At 66.3% G+C, this 23,229-nt stretch overlaps 5 protein-coding genes across 10 annotated transcripts in view; 3 read left to right on the top strand and 2 right to left on the bottom strand.

Moving 5' to 3' along the window:
• PAXX (PAXX, non-homologous end joining factor) overlaps positions 1–76 on the top strand; it is a 4,094-nt gene extending 4,018 nt beyond the window's left edge. For both annotated transcript variants that reach the window (XM_023536447.1, XM_011369910.2), the window contains exon 8: positions 1–76. This exon is cut by the window's left edge and continues 1 nt beyond it. The gene's annotated coding sequence lies outside the window, so the exon portion shown is untranslated.
• Positions 1–109, top strand: part of LCNL1 (lipocalin like 1) — a 1,889-nt gene extending 1,780 nt beyond the window's left edge. Inside the window, exon 6 of the mRNA XM_011369964.1 lies at positions 72–109. Coding sequence (XP_011368266.1) covers positions 72–109 — 38 coding nt within the window. The remainder of the gene's footprint in view (positions 1–71) is intronic.
• Positions 1–5,386, top strand: part of PTGDS (prostaglandin D2 synthase) — a 24,915-nt gene extending 19,529 nt beyond the window's left edge. The window contains exon 6 of the mRNA XM_023536449.1: positions 2,745–5,386. Coding sequence (XP_023392217.1) covers positions 2,745–2,790 — 46 coding nt within the window. The 3' untranslated portion in view covers positions 2,791–5,386. The remainder of the gene's footprint in view (positions 1–2,744) is intronic.
• On the bottom strand, positions 211–2,753 carry CLIC3 (chloride intracellular channel 3). Its single transcript, XM_011369912.2, has 6 exons — positions 2,610–2,753; positions 1,664–1,773; positions 1,458–1,583; positions 1,225–1,331; positions 951–1,126; positions 211–859 (listed from the first exon to the last, which is right to left on the bottom strand). The coding sequence occupies exons 1-6, from the start codon at positions 2,643–2,645 to the stop codon at positions 701–703; spliced, it is 714 nt and encodes a 237-aa protein (XP_011368214.1). The 5' UTR covers positions 2,646–2,753; the 3' UTR covers positions 211–700.
• Positions 5,387–6,119: 733 nt separating the features above from the next.
• ABCA2 (ATP binding cassette subfamily A member 2) overlaps positions 6,120–23,229 on the bottom strand; it is a 20,790-nt gene continuing 3,680 nt past the window's right edge. For 2 of the 5 annotated variants that reach the window (XM_011369962.2, XM_023536443.1), the window contains exons 2-49: positions 22,309–22,402; positions 22,012–22,014; positions 21,165–21,276; positions 20,916–21,079; positions 20,507–20,634; positions 20,227–20,337; positions 19,696–19,914; positions 19,000–19,367; positions 18,613–18,772; positions 17,659–17,787; positions 17,394–17,561; positions 17,224–17,320; positions 16,825–16,998; positions 16,643–16,745; positions 16,458–16,572; positions 16,166–16,356; positions 15,827–15,977; positions 15,552–15,756; positions 15,268–15,432; positions 15,000–15,180; positions 14,690–14,902; positions 14,396–14,592; positions 14,129–14,311; positions 13,719–13,903; positions 13,387–13,507; positions 12,908–13,150; positions 12,619–12,825; positions 12,354–12,456; positions 11,945–12,264; positions 11,644–11,857; positions 11,449–11,554; positions 11,239–11,350; positions 11,067–11,127; positions 10,817–10,991; positions 10,517–10,632; positions 10,286–10,433; positions 9,878–10,001; positions 9,499–9,631; positions 9,294–9,411; positions 8,757–8,935; positions 8,537–8,678; positions 8,325–8,459; positions 8,145–8,248; positions 7,967–8,059; positions 7,790–7,892; positions 7,579–7,716; positions 7,288–7,494; positions 6,120–6,891 (exon numbers count right to left, since the gene is read on the bottom strand). In XM_011369962.2, coding sequence (XP_011368264.1) covers positions 6,856–6,891; positions 7,288–7,494; positions 7,579–7,716; positions 7,790–7,892; positions 7,967–8,059; positions 8,145–8,248; positions 8,325–8,459; positions 8,537–8,678; positions 8,757–8,935; positions 9,294–9,411; positions 9,499–9,631; positions 9,878–10,001; positions 10,286–10,433; positions 10,517–10,632; positions 10,817–10,991; positions 11,067–11,127; positions 11,239–11,350; positions 11,449–11,554; positions 11,644–11,857; positions 11,945–12,264; positions 12,354–12,456; positions 12,619–12,825; positions 12,908–13,150; positions 13,387–13,507; positions 13,719–13,903; positions 14,129–14,311; positions 14,396–14,592; positions 14,690–14,902; positions 15,000–15,180; positions 15,268–15,432; positions 15,552–15,756; positions 15,827–15,977; positions 16,166–16,356; positions 16,458–16,572; positions 16,643–16,745; positions 16,825–16,998; positions 17,224–17,320; positions 17,394–17,561; positions 17,659–17,787; positions 18,613–18,772; positions 19,000–19,367; positions 19,696–19,914; positions 20,227–20,337; positions 20,507–20,634; positions 20,916–21,079; positions 21,165–21,276; positions 22,012–22,014; positions 22,309–22,402 — 7,254 coding nt within the window. In that variant the 3' untranslated portion in view covers positions 6,120–6,855. The remainder of the gene's footprint in view (positions 6,892–7,287; positions 7,495–7,578; positions 7,717–7,789; positions 7,893–7,966; positions 8,060–8,144; positions 8,249–8,324; positions 8,460–8,536; positions 8,679–8,756; positions 8,936–9,293; positions 9,412–9,498; positions 9,632–9,877; positions 10,002–10,285; positions 10,434–10,516; positions 10,633–10,816; positions 10,992–11,066; positions 11,128–11,238; positions 11,351–11,448; positions 11,555–11,643; positions 11,858–11,944; positions 12,265–12,353; positions 12,457–12,618; positions 12,826–12,907; positions 13,151–13,386; positions 13,508–13,718; positions 13,904–14,128; positions 14,312–14,395; positions 14,593–14,689; positions 14,903–14,999; positions 15,181–15,267; positions 15,433–15,551; positions 15,757–15,826; positions 15,978–16,165; positions 16,357–16,457; positions 16,573–16,642; positions 16,746–16,824; positions 16,999–17,223; positions 17,321–17,393; positions 17,562–17,658; positions 17,788–18,612; positions 18,773–18,999; positions 19,368–19,695; positions 19,915–20,226; positions 20,338–20,506; positions 20,635–20,915; positions 21,080–21,164; positions 21,277–22,011; positions 22,015–22,308; positions 22,403–23,229) is intronic. The other 3 variants (XM_023536441.1, XM_023536444.1, XM_023536442.1) reach the window with 2 other exon arrangements.

The following is a 23,229-nucleotide window of genomic DNA, read 5'->3' as shown; positions in this document are numbered from 1 at the left end:
GCCCATCCTGTCGCCCAGTGGAGCAAACGTGCTTCTCGAGGCCCTTCCCGTCAAATAAACAGCTTCCTCAGGTGGAGGTTATGGCCAGGCTCCTGCTCCGGGGGACTGACTGGGGGCAGGGTTCTGGGGTTCTCCCTCAGCCTGCAGTCCAGATGCGTCAGGCGCTTGCCCCCTGGTGCAAGAGGCAAGAGGGCCAGACTTGGTGGCCCAGGGCTCCCAAGGCTGGAACTCTGCTCTGTGGCCTGGGAACCCACACCGGCCTCCTCCAGACCTCACCCAGCAGGGCACCGCCTTGAGTAGGTCCTGTGGGAGATGGGGGTGGGGGGGACTTGCCACCTGGGGTGGGGCTGAGGAATGTGGGCCATCCCGCCCCCTGGCCTGGAGCCCCGAGGTGCCCAGGCTGTGCCCTGCTCCCCACCTTCCTTGGCCATCCTGCTGCCCCACCCTGGCCTGACTGGTTTGGGTGCCCAATCCAGTCCCACCATCCCTGTCAAGTCAGGGGATGGGCCGCTCCCCGCCCACTGGGCTCTGTTTGTGTCATTCTGGGCTGTCATCTGGAACTGAGCATCCCACGGTGGGGGGTTGAATGTGGCGAAAATCGCGGGCCCTCTGGTCCCGCGAGTGTGCAGACACGCTCACCGGAGCAGATGGCTTTATAGGGCTGCAGATGAGTGGGCGGGGCGGCGACGGAGGCGGGGCGCTAGCGGGGGCGCACGGCGGGCCGGTAGGCCGCCAGGATCTCGGCGCTGTGCGGACACGTGTACTTGAACTCCTTCTCCTGCAGCGCGCCGTCCAGGTAGCGGCGGACGCCGCGCAGCTGTGCTGGGATGGGCGCCTGGCGGAAGTGCGCGCACACCGTCTGCGGGCGAGGGGCGCGCGCGCGCGCGGTCAGGGCCTCCGCGGGGAAGCGCTCGCTCGCCCGCACCCTCCCGCGCCCGGCCCGCGCTCACGTCCACGATGTGCAGCTTGGGCAGCAGGCCGCAGTCGGCCAGCGTGAGCTGGTCACCATCCAGGAAGCGGCGGCGCGACTCGCGCAGCTGCGGCTCCCGGACTAGCTCGTGCTCCAGGGGCGCGCGCAGGTAGCTGTCCAGCCTGGCGAGGGCGCGTAGCAGCAGCTGGTACAGGGCTGGGGACCGAGGCGGAGGTGGGTGGGGGGGATTCAGTAAGGCCTCGGCCTGGGACGCAACAGCCCCCACTGTCGCGAAGGCTCCCGCCCCTGCTCACCATCATCCTGCTCAGGCGCCGGGTTCTTGATGAACGCCGAGAACTTGTGAAAGACGTCGCTGCCCGCCATGGCGGACTCCTTGTAGCGCGGCGCCAGGCTGGGGAATCTGCGGGCGGAGAGGGGAGGGGCCGGGTCAGACGCGCCTGGCGGCCCGCGGGGCCTTTCCCGGGCTCTGTCCTGGCGGGTCCTCCCTGGGAGCCCCTCCTGCAGTCCCGGGGCCCCGGGCCCTCACTCAGGGGGTCCCAGTGTCTCCTCCAGAAACTCCTCTATCTGCAGCGTGTCTGTCTTGGCGTCGCCGTCATAGAGCAGGATGGGCAGCTGCGAGCCAGGGGCGAAGTCCTTCAGCACATCCGGGGACCTGTGGGCACGAGGGAGGGGAAGTGGCCGCCCGAAGGGACAGCGGCTCTGAGGGGTCCCTGGGGGGCGTTGGGGGCTCACCTGCGCGTGTCCACTGTGGTGAGCGTGAAGGGCACACCCTTGAGCAGCAGGATCATGAAGAGCCTCTGGCAAGACGGGCAGTGTCCCACGCTCTCGCAGTCCTCGCTGGCCTGGGCGTGGGGTCGTGGGGTGTCAGGGCAGCGAGCAGACCCAGGACCCGGCCGCCCAGTGCCAAGAGACCGGAGCAATGCCAGGGCTCCGGCTCGGCGAGTGGCCGGTAAGGGCCCTCGACTTGGTGCCTGGGAGGGGAGGGGTGGAGGGGAGGGGTGGAGGGGAGGGGGGGAGGGGCACAGAGCTGCGGGAAGCTGGGAGGCTGGGCGAGGGCACAGGGCTGGGACCCCAGCTCTGTGGCTTGGCCCCTTGACCCTTATTTCAGACCCTGGGCAGAGGCCAGGGCCCTGGGCTCCAGGCTCCGCAGGCTGGTCTTGAGGGCGGGGTGGGCAGAGAGAGCTGTTTTCTGAGTGATTCACACCGCCAGCTGGGCACCCAGGCTGGCAGCACACTAGCTGCCCCAAGCCCCCAGGGTGGGGAGGGGACCAAAGCCTCACAGACCTGGGCACTGATGGGATGGGCTGCCTGGCCCAGAGCCCCCACCCCACACCGTGCTGCATGGACCCCCAACCTCCACTTGGGTCCCTGCCACTGGCTGCCTGGTTGGTGCCTCCCCATGGAGGGGCTTTCTCTCCAGGAGGGCTGGGCTGGACCCAGGAGCCCGGGGGGTTGAGACAGGCCACCCCCACCCCCTTTAGGGGCGACTCACTGGCCCTTCTCCCCTCTCGGGCTTACCCTGCTTTACTCGGCTTCGGTAGGGCTGCCTGAGCCCACCCACCACAGGGGAAGCGGAGCAGGTGCTGCCACAGAGACCCGCCCCTCAGCCCGCCCAGAGAGTGGAGCCTGCAGAGCACCCCCACTCTGAGCCCTCCCCCAGCCCCCCACCTGCCGGCACCTTGACAAACAGCTGGAGCTTGGCAGTCTCCGCCATGGTCGGGAGCTGGGGTGCTGGAGCGGGGACCGGGAAGCTCTTTAAGGCTCCTGGGCTGTGCCCTCCCAGCCCAGGGCCCGCCCTGCAGAGTCACCTAAGCAGGCAGACGTGGCTGGCAGGGCTCAGTGTCCGAGCGAGGGTGTGACCGTGGGGGAGCTGCGCGGAGAGGGCGGGCTGCTGGAGCCCGCCAAGCACTGGGGGACCGGAGCGCCCTAGGGGTGGCCCGGTGAGACGGAGGCGGAGGCCAGTGGACTGAAAGGCGGGGAGGGGGCTCCAGCATGGGAGGGGCAGTTCTGTGGCCGATCGCCCCCTCTGTGAACTCCACTGCCCTCCCCACGGTGAACCCCCCGTTGTCTGTGGGGCCGCAGGAGAAATGAACAGCCTGGCCCAGCTTCAGTTTTCCCTGTCTGCCTACCAGGGCACGACAAGAGGGCTAAGCCCAGTTGGAAGGGACGCCCCCTCTCACCGCCTGCCAGCTCCACCAGGCAGGGGCCCCTCCCCAGGGCGGGGCCCACATTCCAGAGGGGGTGTCCAGAGGTGCCTGGGGCGACAGGCGGGCCACCCAGCGAACCCCACACCCCTGCCCCTCCCCGTCATGCTGGGGCTGGTTTCACTCCCTCTTAAACTTTAGAATGGAGCACCAGCAGGGGATTTGAAGCCCTAACCTCCTGACCCCCGGGATCCGCCGGCCCCACCCTCAGCTGGAAGGCGATGGAGGGCTGGGAGCCTGCGACCCCACGGGTGTGCCCTTACCAGCCCCTGTGTGGTGGCCCGCCACACCTTCCCCCGTCTGCTGGTAGGGGGCAGCCCCAGGGGACACCCAGAGGGAGGGGCCCACAGAGGCTTGGTGCCACCCAGTGGCCGAGAGCGAGATCTGCTCGGCACATTTGCCTCCTCGCCCAATGCCACCGTCCCCCACCAGGATCCCAGTCCACTGGCCCCTTCCCAGCTACAGGCCACCCCGCGAGCCTGAGGGCTGGCTGGACATCCTGTGGAGTTGGGCGCCCGGCTCACCTCTCGGGCCCGGGCCTCCCCTCCACCAGCCTCCATTCCACACCCCAGATTTCAGGGGCTTCTCGGCAACGTGGGGCGGGGCTCGCCCCTGCTGGTTTCTCGCTCCCCCTGCACACAAACCACCACCCTGGAGAAGGGCCTGGGGCCCCTCTGCACCTGCACGCTCACCGCATGTCCTGTGTGTGTTTCTGCGTGTATAAAAGAACCGTTACACATGTGTAAGAAAAACAGAAGTAGCCAAGTGAACAGGGGGTTCAGAGAAAAGGAAATCGGGCACAGCAGAACACACGCCAGGGGGCGCTCGCCTCACTCGGCGCAAGAGCTAAACCAGGAGTTCACGGCTGCGGCCGGCAGATGCGCGGCGGTCACGGCCTGGGCCGAGGGGTGTGCAAACGCATTACGGGGGCCTGGGCGGCAGACTCCGGGACGGTTCTCCCGTCTGGGAATTAGCCCGCACACGTCCCTGGAAACACGCGAGGCGGGCAGCGCCCAGCTCTGCTGGCTGCGGGACCATCCTGGTGCATCTCGCTTGTTCCAGTGTTAGTGGTGATAGGAGCTGAACTGTGTCCCCCAAGTTCACGCATTGAAATCCTAGCCCCCAGCACCTCAGAATGTGACTGTATTTGGAGGTGGTCGTGACTATGTCCTCGTAAAAAGCGGAGACGGGGCAGACGCCCCCACGGGGAGAACACCCAGTGCCGATGGAGGCAGAGATCAGGGAGATGCTCCTCCAAGCGAAGAAGGCCGGAGGTGGCCAGGAAGCACCGTGGCTGGGGCTCCCTGCAGAGCGATGGCCCCTCAGCCTCAGAAGGAACCCCGCCGATTCCTCCGGCCGGGGCTTCCGGCCTGCAGACGGTGAGAGTAGACGCCGCTGAAGCTGCCCTGTCTGTGGTGACTCGTCACGGCCGACCTAGCGACGCAGTACGATCGGGAGGGGGAAAAAGCCCAGCAGCTGGGAAAAAACTAGCAGCATGAGTGTGTCATTCCAAGTCTGTGCCGAGAAAAGGAAGAAGGGACCCCCGACAGGACCCCTCTGACTCGCGGACACCCGGCTCTGCCTTCTCTCCAAAGGTCCTGTGTGCGTTTTCCACAAAAAAATTGGTTTTAAAGAAGTGAGACCAGAAACTCATGGTCACCAACGTTGACTGGACCCATGACCTACCTGGGCCATGAGTGTCTCTAACCTTCCCGCCACACCCACCGAGCAGCCCTTGGGTCCCTGCGGGGACACCTGGGCCGAGGCCCCAAGGGCGAATGGCCCGGCCTCTTCCATGTGTTAGAAGCCGTCCTGAGCCCCCGTGGGCCCTCCCCAGCGCTACTTTAGCGGCTCTGTCGTGGAGGGAGACACAGACTTGACTGGGCATGGCAGGGGCGCTGGGGTAGCGTGGGGTCTTAGCAGACCCGAGTACAGGGACTTCTTGGCTCTGCCCCCTGAGGGCCCAGAAGGGGTGACGATGGCATCCAGCACACCCAGAGCTCCCTGGGGAAGCGGCTGCATCTAGATGTGGGGTGTGGGCGCGGAGCAGGCCTGGGGACTGTACCAGAAAGTGACAGAGTGCTCCAAAAACCGGGGCAAGGCAAAGGGACACAGGCCACCGTCAAGGGGCTGCCGCCGGCCAGATCTGGGGCTACTGGGACATAAAAAAGACGACAACTGTATATTCGCAAGTGGTTGAAATGATAACTATTTTGTATATTTGACCACAAGATAAGTTTTAAAGATGACAGAAATGAACGGAATGGGGTTTTTTCACACCCACGAATCCATGAGGATTATTTCTAAGAGCAGGGAGCTTTCTGTGACAGAAAAATAACAGCTAATGAATGCAGGGAAAAAAATGAAATAAATACAGAATTGCCATTTTGCAGCCCCCACCCAGGTGAGAGCGTTGGGGGCACAAGCTGACCGTGTGGCCCGCCGCCTCCCCTGGGGGGCGTGCTCTCTCTTCCAGTCCCCTCTAAGCGGCCTAAGGTGGGACATGGGCTGTGGCCAAGCTTGCGGGGCTGGGCCCTGGGTCCCATCTTTGTGGCCACCCCGTCTCCAGGCTCCTCGGGCTCACCAGGCTCCGTCACCATGGAATCCCCAGGAGCCTCCTTGCCACCTCCAACTTTTGCACACACTCCCACTTGGACTTGGAGCTCAGCCTGGAGATCACCACCTCCTGGAAGCCCTCCCACGGCCTAGTGGAGATGGAGACAGCCCAGCACAGCTGCATGGGCACCAGGCCCCTAGAGAGGGCGGCAGGGAGCACAGGCCAGCGAGGCTGACAGCAGTGGCCCAGGGATGGGCCCCTGGCCCTTACACACGGAGACCCCTTAGTGCACCCCCGTGCCCCGAGCACAGGGAGCAGGCTGGGCCCCGCCCCTCCCCCAACGCCGGGCCTGGTACTCCAGGACATTGCAGAGGAGCCTGCCGGAGGCCCATCTTTACCCCAACACCCCACTCCCCACACACAGGCCTACGTGAGCTTTTTGTTTATTTATTTAAAACAAACATCTGTGCATTATGTACAGGTCCGGCTCCTGGATGGGTGGGCGAACAGGGGGCCAAGCTGGGTGGGAGCGCAATGGCGGCTGAAGGGGGTAAGGAGGGTTCTGGGTCCCACCTGGCCAGTGGGCCGGCTTCTCCATTCCTGCTACGCAGCCCGCTGCCTTGAGGCAGCCCCCTCCCCAGCCCACCTGATGGCTTCCCTCGTGGTGACCTCCCAGCACCAAAGCAGAGTGAGGAAGCCTCTTCCTACAGCAAAATAAATAAGTGCCTGGGGTGGGATCTAAACACTCCACCCTCAGCCCAGGCCTGTAACAGCCACCTTCCAAATGGTAGGAAAGCCAGGCCCAGCCAGGAGAGGGTCGGAAGTACCTAGCAGCCTGTGTCACCCCATGGGCCGGGGGGTGGCAGGCAGAGCTGGGCAGGGCAGAGGCGAGGGGCTCTGGCCCCCGGGTTAAGGCAGAGCAGGGTGAGGATGGTGAAGCCCAGGGCCGGGCCAGCCTTTGGCACAATGAGGAGAGGGTGGCACGGTGGCCACGGGCAGGGCTGAGAACGGGCAGGGGGCTGGAGGGGGCCTGAAGCCCTTGGTCCTGGACCTCCCACTAGAGGCCTGATGGAGGGGCACGGGGGTGCGGGGGCGCGGGGAGGGCCTGGGCTGCCGCCTGACTTCGGTCTCCTCAGCTGTGTCCTTGAGCCAGCTCCTGGCGGTCAGCAGAGCGTGTCCGTGTTGAAGGAGAGCTGGGCCTGGCGGACGGCAGGCAGGCCAAGCTGGGAGAGGCACCCGGCACCCGGCACCCGGCACCCCGCAGGACTAAACGTGGTCTCTCCCACGTGCACCTGCCCCCACGCTTTGGAGGGGTGTGTGGCCTCTCTGCCCAGCCTGGTGGTCACTGTGTTTGGGGCTTTCATGCCCCCTCGCCACCTCTGCTCTGCCTATCTGAGGGCCCGCAGAGCTCCCACGTACTGAAGGGTCCGTAGCAGGTCTGTCTTCTCTGCCTGTGCCTGCGGCCCCCACGTCCATTCTAGCCCTGAGCATCAGACGAATCTCTCTGTCCTCCTCAGCAAGAGTCCCTGCGGCCACACCCCCACGCCCTGGAGCCTCCCGACAGCCGGGCTGCCCGGCCTGCGGGCCCTGCTCACCCGCTCCTCCTCAAAGCGGATGAGGCCCTCGTCCTCCGTGTCCAGGTCCTCGGGCTCGTCGGTCACAAGCGCCCTCAGCTCGGTGGGGGCGGGCCGTGGCCGGAACAGGCTGAGCAGGCGGCCCAGGGGGGACTGCAGGGCTGAAGGAGGCTCTGTCTCCTGCTGCTCCAAGTTGTCGCTCTGCTTCTTGGCGAAGTTTACAAACACCTAGTAGCCAGAGGCAGGGGGTGGGCAGAAGCAGGGCTGGGCAGGGCAGCGGGGTGGGCCCAGGTGGCGCCACGGGGCACTCACGTTGTCCAGGGTGGTCTGGCTGACCGAGTAGTCCTCGATGCCCAGCACGCCCACCACCTGCTCCATCTTACTGAACACCTGCGCCAGGGAGATGCGCTCCGACTTCAGCTGGTACTGCACCTTCGTGTGGTGCCGCTCCTGGGGGCGCGGAGGTCAGGAGGTCAGAGGCCACCCAGGCAGTGCCCTCGCTCCCCATGTGGGCCCCGCCCACCTTCAGCACGGCCTCCGGGAAGTTCCGGTTAAAGAACCGCACCACGTCCTTCACGCGCTGGCTGCTCCGGGTCCTCACTGTGATCATGTAGCCGTCTCCAAACCTGCCGGACAGGCCCATGGCTGGAGCCCTGCCACCCAGGGAGCCCCGCTGCCCACCCCGGCGCCCTCAGCTCACCGGTTCTTCAGGTGCTGGATGCTGCCCAGACAGCGCAGGCGCCCGTTCACCATGATGGCCAGCCGCGTGCACAGTGCCTCGCACTCCTCCATGCTGCCAACGGACACACGCACAGGCTGGCATGGGGGTGGGGGTGGCGGGGTAGAGGTAGGGGGGCGGGGGGGGCAGGGGTCTGCACCTGTGTGATGTCAGCACCACTGAACGCCCTGTCTTTATGAGATCCAGGATGAGGTTCCAGAGAAAGCGCCGGGCCTTGGGGTCCATGCCGGTGGTGGGCTCGTCCTGGGGGCGGTGCCAGGCTTAGCTGTTGCACCCTGCTCCCCACCTGGCCCCCCAGCCACCTCCTGCCTGGGCTCACCAGGAAGATAAAGGCGGGGTACCCGATGAGGGCAATGGCTGTAGAAAGCTTCCTCTTGTTGCCTCCGCTGTAGGTGCCAGCCGGCTTGTCGGCATACTTGGTCAGCTCCAGCTTCTCCAGGGCCCACTTCACCACCTGGGGCGAGAGCAGACGTCAGGGGTGCACCTTCTCGCCCAGCTCCCCCACGACACCCCAGCCCCCATGACCCTCACCTGGGCCTCGTCCTTCCACGGGATGCCTCGGAGCCTGGTGTATAGCTGCAGGTGCTCACGGGCTGTGAGCTCGTCAAACAGGGCATCAAACTGCGGGCAGTAGCCCAGGCTCTGCTGCACCTGGAGCAGCTCCTTGAGCACACTGGGGACGCAGCACCATCAGCACCGGGGTGCAGTCACCCCACCCGCCCCGGACCCACCCGGGCCCGCACGCCCGCACCTGTGCCCGTTGACGAAGGCTTCGCCCCCCGTCGTGCTCTCGTCACCCGTTAGCATCTTGAAGGTGCTGGTCTTGCCTGCACCATTGACACCCAGCAGGCCGAAGCACTCGCCTGGACGCACACCCAGGCACAAGCGGTCCACTGCCAGGATACTGCCGATCTTCCGTGACTTGTACACCTGACGGAGGTGAGAAGCCACCTACTCAGTGGAGCAGCACAGCAGGATGGCAGGCGCCAGAGCCAGGCCTCCCCACTGGCCCACTCACCTTAAACCACATCCCCATCACTGCCCTGCCTTTGCTCAGAGCGGCTTCCACCCAGGCCCCGCCCACCCTTAACCACGCCCCAATCGGCCTGCCCCACGGGCGCCCACGCCCCAATTGGCTGCCCCACCCTTCACCACGCCCCCAAATAGTCCGCCCACCCTGACCACACCCTTCCCGGCCACACCTCACACTCGACCACACCCTCGGAGCCCTGAGCCACGCCCCTACCCTCCCTCTCTACTTGGCTCTTCCCACGTGCCTGAGGCCCACCTTGGTCAGGTTCTCGATTTTGACCATGTCATTGTCCGCGTCCCCCCGCAGCACTCGCTGCCGCTCGCTGGCCACGTCCACATCGTCCTCCACGGGTTTGGTAGACACTGGCATGCGCCTGGGGGACAGCGTGGGTGGTGTTGGCCCGGCCGCCAGCCCCAGCACCTCGAGGCGCTCCCACTTACTTGCCCGGCCCCACACTCACTGTGGCTGCCGCAGGAAGTTGTACTGGCACATGATGGTGAGGAAGAAGCCCACGAAGCCCTCTACCGTCATGGCCACCAGTCCCCTGGTGACAATGTCCCACTCGAATGGGGACTTCATCTTGTCAAACTGGCCTGTAGGGCAGCTGACTCAGAGCCTATACCTGGGGCCACGTGAGCCCCCATTTGTCCCCCACGACTAGATGACCCAATCCCTGGGACCAAGCATGACCCCCTGTGTCTTCCTCACCCAGAGGCACATGCTATCCCCGCCCCCACCCCAGGTCCTCGACCAGCCCCGCCCCATCCCCACCCCACCCCAGGGCCCCTGAAATCCCCACCTGCCCCACGTCCAGCCCCTGTGCTGCCTGCCCGCCTCACCAATCTTGGCGTAGTACTCATTGATGTACTCGTTGTACGCCATCTCCATAAGCCCATGGCCCAGGTTGTAGTTGGGGAAGATGAGGAAGCAGCTTTTCAGGTAACTGTTGACAACCTTCAGATCCTGAGGGACACAGTGGATCATGGGCACAGCCTGAGCCCTGCTGCCCACCACGCCCTGCGCCCCACCACGCCCAGCCGCCCCACCACGGCCAGCCGCCCCACCACGCCCTGCGCCCCACCACGCCCTGCCGCCCCACCACGCCCTGCGCCCCACCACGCCCTGCCGCCCCACCACGCCCTGCGCCCCACCACACCCTGTGCCCCACCACGCCCTGCGCCCCACCACACCCTGCGCCCCACCACGCCCTGCCGCCCCACCACACACTGCCACTCCACCGGCCACACCTTGTCATGCTCGAAAAGCTGCAGCAGGAAGGTGGCCACAGTGGCTGTGATGCCAATGAAGAGATTGATGACAATGAGAAATACGTAGGCTGAGCTGGGGACCTCGAACCAGAAGGAGGCCGGGTACATGATGGGGGTGATAGACCACCTGTGGGTAGGCAGGCAGGTGGGTGGCGGTCACCAGGTGGCCTGACCCCACCCCATGCCCGCTCCCTCGCCCGACCCCCTTACCCATAGAGCAGGAAGAGGGAGAGCACAGCAGGGAAGTTGGTGGGTGACGTATAGGCCGGCAAGTCGAACACAAACAGGATGATGACGCAGCAGGTGGCTGGGACCAGGTAGTTCAGCTACCAGAGCAGGGGTGGCTGGTGAGGGGCATGGGTGAGGGGCCCAGGGGCAGGGGCGAAGGCCCGGGACCGGGGTGAGGGCTTGGGGGCAGGACAGGCGGGCCTGGCAGCTGAGAGGGTGATGGGATGGCCAGGGGCCTGGGGGTCAAGGGAACCCCCAATCAGCCATGCGGGAGGGGCGCACCATGTCCCACACGTAGTTGGCCAGCCAGTAGATGACAGGGTTGCAGCCGCTGACAAACTGTAGGTGCTTGGCCTTGGTTGACTTCTCGGCCACTAGGAAGACCACGAAGCTAGCCGGCACGAAGGACATTGCCACGATGATGAAGATGGCGATGACCACGTCCGTGCCCTGCAGCCTGGAGACAAGCAGACCTCAGCCCTGTCTGCTCCCAGTCCTGGAGCAGTGCCCCAGCCCCACCCCCCGCACGTACAGATAGTCCAGGGAGAGGCTGGCGCTCGTCTTGTTCATGGGGTGGTTGGTGACGGTGATGCCTAGGGCACAAGGAAGGGCGGTCTCAGGAGCCTACTTCACATCACCCACCCTAGCCTGCCGTACCTGGCGTACCGCAGGCCACCCGCTGCACCAGCCCCGCCCCGGCTCACCATAGGCTGCCGGGTGGCCCTTGCTTTTGGGGAGGTTGGCACGCAGGATGGCGTTGTTGAGGCTGTTGAGGTAGGTGGGCATGCTGTGGTAACCCTTGTTGTTGTAGAAAACCTGGGGGGTGCACGAAGAGACCCCAAGAGCCCTGTGGGTCCCTGCAGACCTCAGGCAAGGGCTAGATCCCGAGGGGCTTGGGGCTGGGCGGTGCTCACCTGGGCTGCCCGGCGCACGGCGATCTTCCGCACCATGGCTGGGGCCCGAGCGCCAAACGAGGCCGGAATGGACTTCTGGACATTGCCGAAGGTGATGGCCCCGTACCTGCACAGGCGAGCCGAGGGGTGGTAAGGCCAGGAGGCGGGGGGTGCTGCTCCTGGCCCACAGTTGGTACACGCATCCCCCGAGCTCACCGGTGCAGCCGGAAGCGGTCAGAGGTGAACAGCAGGTACTCGGAGACGTTATGGCCGGTGATGTCGGTCAGGATGTCGCCCGTAACCACACGCATCTGCGGCGGGTGACCGCCCACACCACTCGGGCAGGAGAAGCCGGTGCCCTGCGTGGAGCAGGTGCAGCGGACGGGCTCCCGCACCAGTCGGGGCAGGGAGGGCGCCAACGTCCAGTTCTCTGTGGGCATGACGGGCGGGCAGTCGGCCGGCAGCTCCGCACGCTCACCCCCACCCCTACTCCCCAGGCGGCCCCGAGAGCCAGTACCTGGCCCGGAGGTGGGAGGCAGGGAGGTGTTCCAGGCCGACAGCGGGTCCTCGTCCTGGGACGCCGGGGAGTCAGAGGGAGCGGGTGAGGGCGGGGGCGGCACGAAGTTGGACAGAGGCAGGCCTTGCGTGAACGACTCCAGGCACATGCCGTCGAAGAAGCGTGCCGCCAGCAGGCGCGACTCGCCGCTGCTCAGGTTCAGCGTGGGGCCCAGCGAGCCGTTGGCTGGGGACTTGAGCACACAGGTGGCGCCCACACCCGACGGCAGCCGGAACGTGCTCACGAGCTGCTGGGGGCTGGCATCGGGTGACAGCTGGAACCTGGGGGAACTCGCAATGTGAGTACAGGTGGGGAGAGGGCTCTTGAAACCGGCCCCTGCCCCCCACAGCCGCCTGGCGGGCGACCTCACCGGGAGCCGCGGCGCTCCTCGTTGGCGTAAGGAATGAAGTTGCCACGGGGCTGGGTGTAGTTGTGGTACTGGGAGGGCGACAGGACCAGCGGAGGCAGGTCACCTAGCGGGGGGTGTGTGGGAGCCTTAGCAAGTCTGACCACCTGCAACAGCCCCAGCCTCAGAGGCAGCGCCAGGCCCTAAGTGGGAGGGCCCCCACGTGGCTCAGGAGCAGGGCAGGGCTGCAGTCCCACCTGGGTGGGACACCAGCCCCAAGAGGCCGTACCGATCTCGGGGACGGAGAGGGCCACGGTCATGGCCACGCAGACGAAGAAGGCGGGCAGCAGGATCTGCGAGGACAGTGCCTTGGAGTTGCGGCGGGCGCAGTGGAAGCGTTTCACCAAGAGCCCGTGGAACTGGCGCACCTTCAGCCACCAGCCCTCCAGCCGGCGGCCGCCCTGGCCGACCCGCGCCAGGGCCTCGGCCTCCGCCTCTGCATGGGGACGCGGGGCTGAGCGGGCGGCCCCAGGCCACCCTCCAGACGCCCTGCCCGGCCCCACCCAGCTGCCCCCCACCTTGCAAGCTGACGTTGTCGGGGTCCTGCAGATTGTTGAAGAGTGGGCGGTAATCGCCGTAGACGTCTGTGTAGCCGGCACCCTCCTCCCCACGGGCAGAGCCCACCGAGGACACAGACTGCAGCGATGCCTGTGACTGGGCCAGCTCCGCGCACTGGGCCAGGCTGCTTGTCGTATGTGCCCCCACCAACGAGGCCAGGCCCTCCGCCCCAGGCAGTGCGTCCTTCCTGGACTCCTTCACATCTGCCTCAGAAAAGCGGCCGAGGGGAGGGGGCTAGGACTGCCCGGGATCCCAGCCCCCACGCTTACCCACTCGCCCAGGACCCTGACCCCAGCAAGCCCCTGGGGAGTGCTGGGCCCTTGTTCCCACTCAGGACTCTTGGCCACTGGAGACAGGAAGAGTGAGCAGCCCCAGGCCCAAGTCGAGGCCTGGCAGGGCGGGCAAGGCGGGCTGATCAGCGAGTGGCTGAGGGCCTCACCTGCCTCACTGTTCTCCAGGGACTGCTCCTCCTCCGACACCTTGAGGAACACCTCCTCCAGTGTGGTGTCCATCAGCCCGAAGCTGCTCAGGTGTAAGGTGTCCAGACTGCACTCCAGGTGCTGTGAAAGGGCTGGGTGAGGCCCGCAGCACAGTGGGCCAGAGGGCGGTGCACCTGCCCCCTCCGCTGGCCCCGCCCCCTCTGCAGGCCCCGCCCCCTCATCTTGGCCCCACCCCTCCACCTGCTCCCCCCATCCAGCCCCGCCTCCTCCGCCCTGGACCTGGCCTCCGTACCTCACCAGGCACCACCGGAGCCCCGCACTGCCCCCACACCTGGAAGAGGCGCTCGAAGGCCCCCTTCTTGGCAGCCTCACTGGGCAGAATGTAGGAGAGCTCGGTGCTTGTGTCTGAGACCAGCAGGCAGGAGGCTACATGCTTGCGGATGAACTGGGAGACCTGGGGCTCTGAGCAGCTGCTCAGCGGGGCCCGACCTTGGGGGCTGGACGTCAGCCCTGGCTCTAGGAGGGCGGAGAAGTAAGGAGGAACTTCACTCAGGGGCGGGGGGAGAGAAACCCTCCACGGGAGCAAAGCCAGGTCGAGATGGGGCTGGGCAGGGGGTGAGCCGGGCCTGGCCAGGCATCCTGGGCCCACAGCGAGGGCGCAGCCTCTCTACCTCACTGGTCCTGGGAACAGGATCCTGGGGCAACGGGCCCCAGGCCAGCTCGGGCGGCCTCAGCACAGACCTTGGGGGCCCGGCGGCTCCGCAGGGCGCTTGACCAGCGTGAGGCGGTATCCGTCGCCGTAGGCGCCCTTGAGGAACAGTGGGGAGCCGCAGCACTTGAGCTTCCCATGGGAGATGATGGCGATGCGGTCGCCCAGCAGGTCAGCCTCGTCCATGTGATGGGTGGACAGGAGGATGGTGCGGCCTGGGGGAGGCCGGGGTCTGGGTCAGAGGGCAGGGCCGGGTGGGGCCAGGCAGGGGCACCCGCACTCGTCGGCACCTCACTCACCAGGCTTATACTTCAGGATGAGGTCCCAGATGGCACGGCGTGCGTAGGGATCCACGCCGGCGGTGGGCTCGTCCAGGATGATGGCTCGGGAGCCTCCCACAAAGGCAATAGCCACAGAGAGCTTGCGCTTCATGCCACCTGACAGCGTCTGCACCAGCGAGTGCCGCTTGTTGGAGAGCTCCAGGTCTTCAATCATCCTGACGGTGGGGCAGAGGACGGGGTACCAGGACCATGGAGAGCCTCCACCACTCCCCGAGCCCCGCCCACAGCCTGGCCCCGCCCCCCCCCACGCACTTGTCCATCTCCTTCCGGATCTCCTCCTGCGCCATGCTCTTGAGCCGCGAGTAGAACCAGAGGTGCTCCTCCACCGTGAGCCGGTCGAAGAGCACATTGTGCTGCGGGCACATGCCCAGGTTCTTGCGGATCTCGCCCATCTCTGTGCGGATGTCGTGCCCGTAGATAGTGGCGGAGCCCGATGTGGGCGGGAACAGGCCGGTGAGGATGGACCTGGGCAGGTGGGCCGGGTCACAACCCCCGCCTCCTGCAGGAAGCCCACACTGATACCCACGTGGTCGGGACCCGCGGCCCAGCCCCTGACGCTCACATGGTGGTGGTCTTGCCGGCCCCGTTGTGGCCCAGGAAGGACACCACCTGGTTCTCATAGAGGTTCAGGCTCAGCCTGTTCAAGGCCAACTTCTTGTCGTTCTTGTAGACCTTGGTGAGCTTGTCCACGCAGACCACCAGCGGCAGGTGGGTGGGCTCCTCCTCCATGCCCCGAGTCTCCTCTGTGCCAGGGCCACCGGTCAGCGCTGAGGCTGCCCCGGGTCCCTGAAACCCAGCGGCTGCCCCAGCTGCCACCCTCACCCGCTCACCCAGGCGCCGGCTTTCCATGGCACAGGCCTGGTCCTCTTCCATGACGCTAAGGCGGGGGGCGCGAGCCCATGGCCAGCTCCACTCCCACGCCTCTGTCCGCCCACTGCCCAGCCAGTAGGACTTCTGCAGTGGGAAGTACCAGGGCCGCGGCAGCCCGTACATGCCTGGGGGTAGGGAGAGGAGGGGAGGCTGACCAGGGCCTGAGGTTACTGGCCATGTGCCCACCACCTCTGCCAGGGAGCCGCACCCCCCAACCCTTCCCCTCCAAAGCACTGGCCGGTACCTGGGTGCACAGCCTCAATATACCACGTGAGCACACCATAGACAACCGCATCCACCATCAGCATGGTGACAGCCAGGAGCAAGTTGAAGTCGTCCCCTTCCACAGGCGACTGGCTGAACGTGTGCCACTGGATGCCCACACCCGCCACCTCATACAGAGCGAAGTACTTGGAGCCCAGGCCAAAGGCTGTCGTAGACATCAGGGACTGAGGGGGCAGCAGTGTCAGTAGGGGCAGAAGGCCGGCCCTCCCCCCACCCAGCCGCCAGGGCCCTTACAGCAATGCACTTCTCGAAGGCGGTGATCTTGTCGTGAGCTACCTCCTCACGGATCGCCACGTACATGTAGGGCACATAGCTCAGAAAGTAGATGATGCCACCGCAGGCTGAGGCCAGCTTGGCCTTGGAGTACAGCACGGACACCAGGAAGCTAGGGCAGGCAAGGCCACAGGCCATCAGCCACGCCAAACTCTGGCGCTAAGCCCGAAGCCGCCTCGGCTCCCCGGCCACCCTCCCAACTGAGGCACAGAAGGGCCCCAAGCCAGGCGGTTTCTGTGTTTTCTGGGCAAGCCCAAGGGCTACTGCCTCCCAGCCCGCCGCCAGTCACACGGTGCTCACCAGAACATGATGGTGGCCACGGCATAGACAGCCAGGAAGAGCCAGATGATGAGCACATGGCTATGCATGAGGACCTGGCCGTACTTGAGGATGGCGGTGAGCGCCGTCACCGAAATGGAGAGCTGCACGAAGCCCGTGATGAACCAGGCCACCCAGTGCACGGCATTGTCCAGGCCCATCGTCTTCATCACCTGTGGCCAGGTGGGCAGGTGCAGGGGGCCTTGATGCAGATACCGACGGAGGAGTGCCCGTAGCCGCCCGCACCCCTACTCCTCCCCATCTCTACCCCCACCTCCTTCAGTCGGTGCTCCTTCTCTGCCACAATGTGCTGGATGGTCATGGCCACTGAGTAGACCCAGGAAATCACCATGCAGAGCGGCATCATGTGCTCGATGACGAACAGGAAGCTGGGGTGGGGGCAGGGGCGTGAGGAACGGGCTCGGCCTGCGCGCCCACCCCCAGGTGCCCTGAACTCACTCGTCCCGCGTGTAGCAGGGGTAGGGGAACATCTGCACGTAGCTGCCCGGCTCCACCACATCATGCCCCACGAAGGTGTTGATGATGGCACGCTCCATCATGTCTGTGGGGGGGGTCAGCCGTCAGCAGGGGCAGCGGCCCCTTCCCCCAGCACGGCCCCAGGGGCGGCCCTCACCCCTCACCCTGGATCCAGACGAAGCCATACAGGAAGTAGAAGCGTCCCCCTGTGTTGGGCCCTGGCCGCCAATAGGCCCGGCGGATCTCGTTGGTTTTCTCGGTGAAACTGGAGTTCTGGCGGATCTTGTAGTGCACGTGGGGTGGCAAAGAGCCGTCCTTGCGTGTCTGGAAGATCACGCCTGGGACAGGACAATGGGCAGGGTGTGGGCGTGAAGGGGGAGCAGGGTGTGAGACGGGCAAGACCAGGGATGGGGGCTTGTAGAGAGCAGGGGAGGGCAAGCACGGGGTGAGGCGGAGCTTAGGAAGAAGGGGCGGAGCCATGAGGGGCGGGGCCTGCCACACTCAAGGACAGGGGCTGGGGCTGGGAAGCGGAGGGACTGTCCGAGGGGTTGGGGCTGGCTCACTGGCAAACACGGTGACGTTGTCCTGGTAGGCCTGGTTGAGGGTGTAGTTGACGATGCTCTCCTCGTCCGGGAAACCCTTGAAGATGTCCACACTCACCTGGAGGAAGGGACGTCATCGTTGGAGCTGGCCCTGCGCCCCAGCAGAACCCCGCCGGGCTGGCCCAGCCCACCTTGGACATGAACTGAATCCAGCCGCAGGCGGCATTGTCAATCGTGTCCAGCTGCTGCAGGAGGGCCGAGCCACTGGGCAGCGAGAAGTTGTCCTGGAGCAGGGCAGGCGGCAACTCCTCCAGCGACAGGTTCAACGCCTCGGGGTGCAGCCTCAGCTGTGCCACGTACTGGGGGTGGAAGCCTGGCTCAGACGCTAGCCTGTGCCGACCGCCACCCAGGGCAGAGTGGGCTCCCCTCCACCCCCCAGCCCAGCCCCCGCGGCACCTGCTGCAGCCAGTGCAGGTGCTGCTGCAGCCTGCCCTGCTCCAGGAAGCTCCGGATCTCGGCCGAGATGTTGAGCCAGACCTGGGCGTAGTGCGTCACGTTGCCTACAAAGGCAAAGGTCTCGTTGGCCTGCAGAGGGTGAGGGCACGGGGCATGGGGCGCACGCAAGGACCCCAGCCAGCGAGGGGGTTCTCCTCTCCCTTGTCTCCCCCAAGGTGGGCACCAGCCAGTGGCCAGTTCCCACCAATGACAAGTCTTGCTCTGGCCAAGCTCCCCACTGGAAGCTCCAAGCCCTCTCCCTCTCCACCTTTCTGCAGGGACCCCTGAAACTCGCCCTGGCCCTCCAGCCCCGGTCCCAGGGCGGCAAGGGGTACCGGTTGCCCGCTGTGGCCCCCTGCTCCTTTCTCAGACCCCTTCTGCACGCCGCCCGCGAGCGGACCTGACACTTGGCCCCCGTCTCTCCCTGCACCTGACCTAGGGAACCCCCACTGCCTCTCCTCTCCCTGGGCCATTTCCGGTGCTGGTTTCCACTTGTTCCAGGCAGCACCTCTCCCCCGGGATCCAGACGGGGGGACATTTTGCCCTCAGTCAGCCCCAAACCAGCCAGCTGCCCGGCCCACATCTCGCCCACTGGGCACTGTTCTGGAAGACTTCCTCACGCAGTTCCCTGTCCTCACCAGTGCTGACCAGCCCTGGTCACACCTAGCCAGGCCAGGACCCTGTGCTAAACCAGCCCCGCGGCAGCCACCACACGCCCCTCCCCCGAACCCACCCACTGTTCCGTCACTTGCAGAGCCACGTTGGAGCTCTAGGGCCAGGGCTGCACCCCTCCCATGCCAGTTCTGTGAACCCCTCTGCTCAGGGTTCTCGCCTGCAGACCCCTCCACCCAGCTCCTCCAGCTCCTGCCCCTGGGAACACCTGCAGCGCAGCCCAGGGCGTTCAGGCTCGCGCACCTTGAGGATGACGCGGTCCGCCTCGGAGCCGGCCGGCGCGTACAGAATCTTGGGGTTGCTGGTCATGAGGTGCACGAGAAGGCCCAGGTTCCGCTGCTCCTTGCTCGTGAAGCCCAGGGAGCTCATGTTGCCACGCCGCAGGGCCTCCGGCTCAATGGTGCTGGAGCAGGGGAGGGCAGTTAGTGGTGGTGCGGGGGCGGGGCTTCAGGGTGAAGTGGGCGGGGCGGGGCATGGGGCGGGACTTCAGACTGGATGCGGGGTGAGGCGCGGAGTGCGAGCCTGCGCCAGGACCGGTAATCAGAGCCAGGCCTGGGGTCAGGCCCCTCCCCATCTGCCTCGATCGTCCCCACCCACCTCACGGCCACCCTTTCTCTGTCTCCCACCTACCGGTTGTTGCCACACAGGATGGGCTGTAGGGCGGCCCAGAGCTGCACGAAGGCTGAGCACTGGCCCTGCAGCATGTCTGAGGAAGCCTGAGTGGCAGCAGATGGGGCACCGTCCTCGGCCGTGGTGTTGGGGCCTGTGCCCACCCCAGTCGCTGTGCCATTGGCCGTCCCGCCAGGGCCGCTGGCTGGGGGCCCAGGAGCCCGGCCCGCGCAGGCGCCCTGGGGCAGTAGCAGGGCCAGGGCAGAGAGGACGTCCACATCCTGCAGAACTTTTTGGGCGTCCAGCAGGTCCTCCAGCAGCGCCTGCAGCCGCCGTGGGGGTGGTGCTTGCTGCTGGGGGGCAGAGCCATTAGGGACATCCAGCCCCAGCTGAGGAGAAATGGAGCGTGTGGGCACTGGAGGCCCAGGGGAAGGGACGGGCTGGGGGCTGATTGACATGTGGGTGACTGAGCTTAGCGGGGAACAGGGAAGACACCAGCAGAGGGAAACAGGTGGGGAGGAGAGGGGCTGAGGGAGAGTCCGCGGCCTGGGGGCTAGGGGAGCACCAGTTAGGGGCTGGATGGCACACACGGGAGAGGACATGGGGCAGGTCGAGGGTGCGAGGCATGGCATCGTCGGGGGGTGGATGCCCAGCGCCAGGCCCAGGCGGCCCCTAGGAGTTCTAGCTGCTCCCCCAGCCCAGGCGGGACCTCCTCACCTGCTGGGCGATCCTGGCTGCATCTAGCTGTTTCCGGAGCTCTGAGGCCAGCCCTGAGAAGCGCCTGGCTCGGGCTGCGGCCTGCCCACTGCAGACAGCATCCCGGTAACCCTGCAGTGCTGGCTGCTGACCCCGGGGCACGGTGAGGATCCGGCCCAGCTCCCTGGAGCCCGGTGCACACGTGAGCTGCTCCAGGAGAGCCGGGGCCAACAGCAGCTCCTGGGGGGCAGGATGCAGGGGAACGGCTGGGAAGGAGCCCCACCAAGAGGAAGGCAGGCCCTTGTCCAACCGGCCCTCAGGCCCCACCTGCCCCACCCACTGCCCCTGGTGTGAGGCTGCCAGGATCTCAGAGGAGGAACACAGGTCACCATCCTGCCTTCCCGCTGCCCATACCAGCCGTAAACTCCCAGGACCCTCCCTCATTCCCCAGAAGGAGCTCGGAATGATCAAGGGGGCGCCTTTCTGCACCCACAAGAAACATCCACCCAGGGGCAGGTAGCAGCCTCCCATCCCCCTGACAGGCCCCCTCACCTCCAACCGGAATAGGGAGCTGGTACCCAGGCGGCCCCAGGGCTCCTGACCCCTGGGGAGGCCTGAGTCCACATCCAGGGCAGGCAAAGGGCGAAAGAGCAGGCGATACACCTGGCATGGGAGGGGGTCGTGGCTTAGGCTGGGCCTTCCGGATCCCGGCCCCGGGGCCCTGCATCACCCCACCCTCGGGCAGCCAGGGGAGGGCACAGCAGACTGGCCAGCGCAGGGCGCTGTCCCAGGAGCAGGCGTGTGCTCATCGCCGAAGCTTGCATCGCCTCACCTCAGGCAGGTCCACCTGGGCAGCCAAGAAGGCCTGGGCCGTGCTGTTAGGCAGTGACAGGTTCTGTGTCAGGAAACACCACAGCTCCTTCGGGTCCCTGGCCACCGAGTCCAGAGAGAAGGAGGACGCTGGACAGGCAGAAGGACGGGGCTGAGGGCTGGCTCTGAACAGGCTCAGAGCCAAGCTCCCGGCACCAGGGCTCGGCCACCATGGCGGGCAGCTCGGCCAGGCCCATGACCACGAGTGTGCCCCCAGAACTCAGAGCCACGATTTAGACGAAGGGCCCGAGGCGTGACGCGGCCCGGGGCAGGAAGTCACCAAGCTGGGATTCAAACCCAGGTGACACCAGAGCTCGGGCCTCAGCTCCCACCTCCCAGCACAGGGACTGCTCGGCCCACCCAGGAAGCACCTGCAGGTCTGTCCGAATGGCCGTCCCAGGTGTCCGGGCCCGAGCTGAGGGCCTCCAGGTGCTGGTGCAGGGCCTCGAGCCCCGAGCCCAGGCTGGGCCGCTCCGGGTCAAACAGGTTGCCCTCCTCCACCACGCGGTTGAGGCGCTCCAGCAGCTGAGTGACCCTGTGCCGCCATCAGATGTCACCCGCTGGCCATCGGGCCCGGGGCCGGGTGAGGGAGGGGGACTGGGCTCCGAGAAGGCACTCACGTGGAGTTGGCGTACTGCAGGAAGCCGAACTCGTCCCGCTGGCCATCTGGGCACAGCGACTGCATGACGGGCAAGATGCCGGCCGAGGTGAGCGGCGCTGCCGTGTAGAAGGCTGGGGGACGGGGTGAGGACAGGACCCCAAGCCAGGGGACGGGGGACGGGAGGGAGAGGGAGGAGTCGAGAAGGGGGAGGGAGACAGAGGCCAAGAAGAAAAGTTTAGAGAAAGTCAGGGAGGAAAAGCAGCTTCAGGCAGCAGACGGGGACAGAGCCAAGAGTTCCAGTGCAAGTGACTCCAGCAGGTCAGAGGTCGGAGGGCGTCCCACACTCCGTTCCCACTCCCAGAGCACCCCTCTTCCCTCAGCCAGCTGAGACCGAAACGCACTGACACTCCCGCCCCAAGGATTCAGGTGCGGCATGGCCCCCACGGAGCCCGGGGAGCCTGTGGGGCCCCCTGCGAGGCAGTGACCTCTGACCTCTCTGGCCAGCTGGTTAGCAGAGTGAATGCAAGAGCCCACCAGGGTCTGAGGGGAGAGCAGCCAGGTGCCCCGCCCAGGAAGGGCCAGGTGACCCCATAGGGAGCGGGACGCCCAGGAGCCTCACCCAGAGCCCCTGTGGTCCAGGCAGCCTGGCCCTTCACGCCCACCACCCACTGTCCCCTCCTGAGAGCCAGCTGTTTCTGACAGTGGGCAGGGGGCTGTGCGGGACCCAGCAAAGCTGGGAAAGGCTGTTAATGCAAGCGGGGGGCCGGCACAGGGTGGGGGGGTGTGCTCCAGCCGCACCAGGAGGCCCAGCGGGCCGTCCTGCGGCTGCGCCTGGGCCAGCAAGGAGGAGGCGGCCGCTCACTTACAGACTGCATGCGGGCGCAGAGGAGCACAAGAGACCGTGCGGGGGAGGGGCGAAACAAAACAGAGGAGAACAGTGAGAAGCCGGCGCCTGGTCACTCTGGTCACCACGGCCAGCCAGTTCCTCCAGCCTGGCCGGGGGTGTGGCCAGAGACCACACGGGGGAGTAGGCACCCGGACCGGGGCGGGGAGGGGGAGCCGGGACACGTGCGTGCGGTCACGTGCACACAGTCATGCGTGCCTGCGGTGAGGGCTGCCTGCCCCACCCCCGTGTGCCCCGAGCCCACCCCGAGGACCCTCACCTTCCTTCACAGAGATGGTAGGTTTCTTCTGCCGAAGCCCCAGCAGGATAAAGAACAGGACCAGAGGGATGAAGATCTCGAAGGCCAAGACCCACTGGAAAGGGAGGGCGGAGTGAGGCCATTGGCCCAGGGCTGGAAGGACTGGCCCAGGCCAGATAGACAGACGCCCTCCCCGAAGGCCAGCCCAGCCCTCTGTGCTCCCCCAGGGGCCACAGGTCAATCCAGGCCCACCCTTCAAGGGCCTTGTCGAAGGGCCGGAGGGCGAGTGTCGTCTGGTGCAAGTGAGAATCATGCCCCCCGCCCTCCAGCCCGGCTTCTGCTTGCCACGCCAGAGGCCGACGGCCGAATCGGCCAGCTTGTGGCCCACTCTGACCCGTGCATGTGCCCAGCTTGTCTTCTCGCCCGCCTGCAGGGAGGCCTGGCTGGGGCCTGAGCCTCCGGGAAGACGCACTCAGAGGTCTCACAGCCCCCAGTCCCCGAGGCTCAGGCACCTCCTTCTGCCCTGAGCCCTCGTCCTCAGCCTGGGTGCCCACCCTGGGCCTCACTCAGTGTTTCTAGGACGGCCGCTGCCACCCCAGGCTGGGCACCTGGCAGAGCCCCGCTGGGACCTGCTCCGGTGGGACAGGACTGCGGGGCCGGGGCCCGGGTCTCCCTCAGCTCCACTGGGACAATGGGACTTCGCCGTTCTCGCCCCGCCTCTCCTCGCTTGGGGAGGGGAAGGAGGGGGTTCTCAGGCTAGCTGCTGGAGGGCGCACCGTGACCCCCACCCCACCCAGCTCTTCTCAGAGGCGCCAGATTTCCTTCGTCCTCACCCCCACCCCAAAACCGACTTAGAGCCGCCATCACAGCGTGCTCCGCCTGGCCCGGGGAGCAAGCTCCGGGTCCCCTGGGGTGGGGCAGCTGCCGCTGTGTTTACTGTGC

Source organism: Pteropus vampyrus, unplaced genomic scaffold, assembly GCF_000151845.1.
Source record: "Pteropus vampyrus isolate Shadow unplaced genomic scaffold, Pvam_2.0 Scaffold157, whole genome shotgun sequence".
Classification (NCBI taxonomy): domain Eukaryota; kingdom Metazoa; phylum Chordata; class Mammalia; order Chiroptera; family Pteropodidae; genus Pteropus; species Pteropus vampyrus.
The sequence above is the reverse complement of the archived record's forward strand: the minus strand, read 5'-3'. Positions and strand labels throughout refer to the sequence as shown.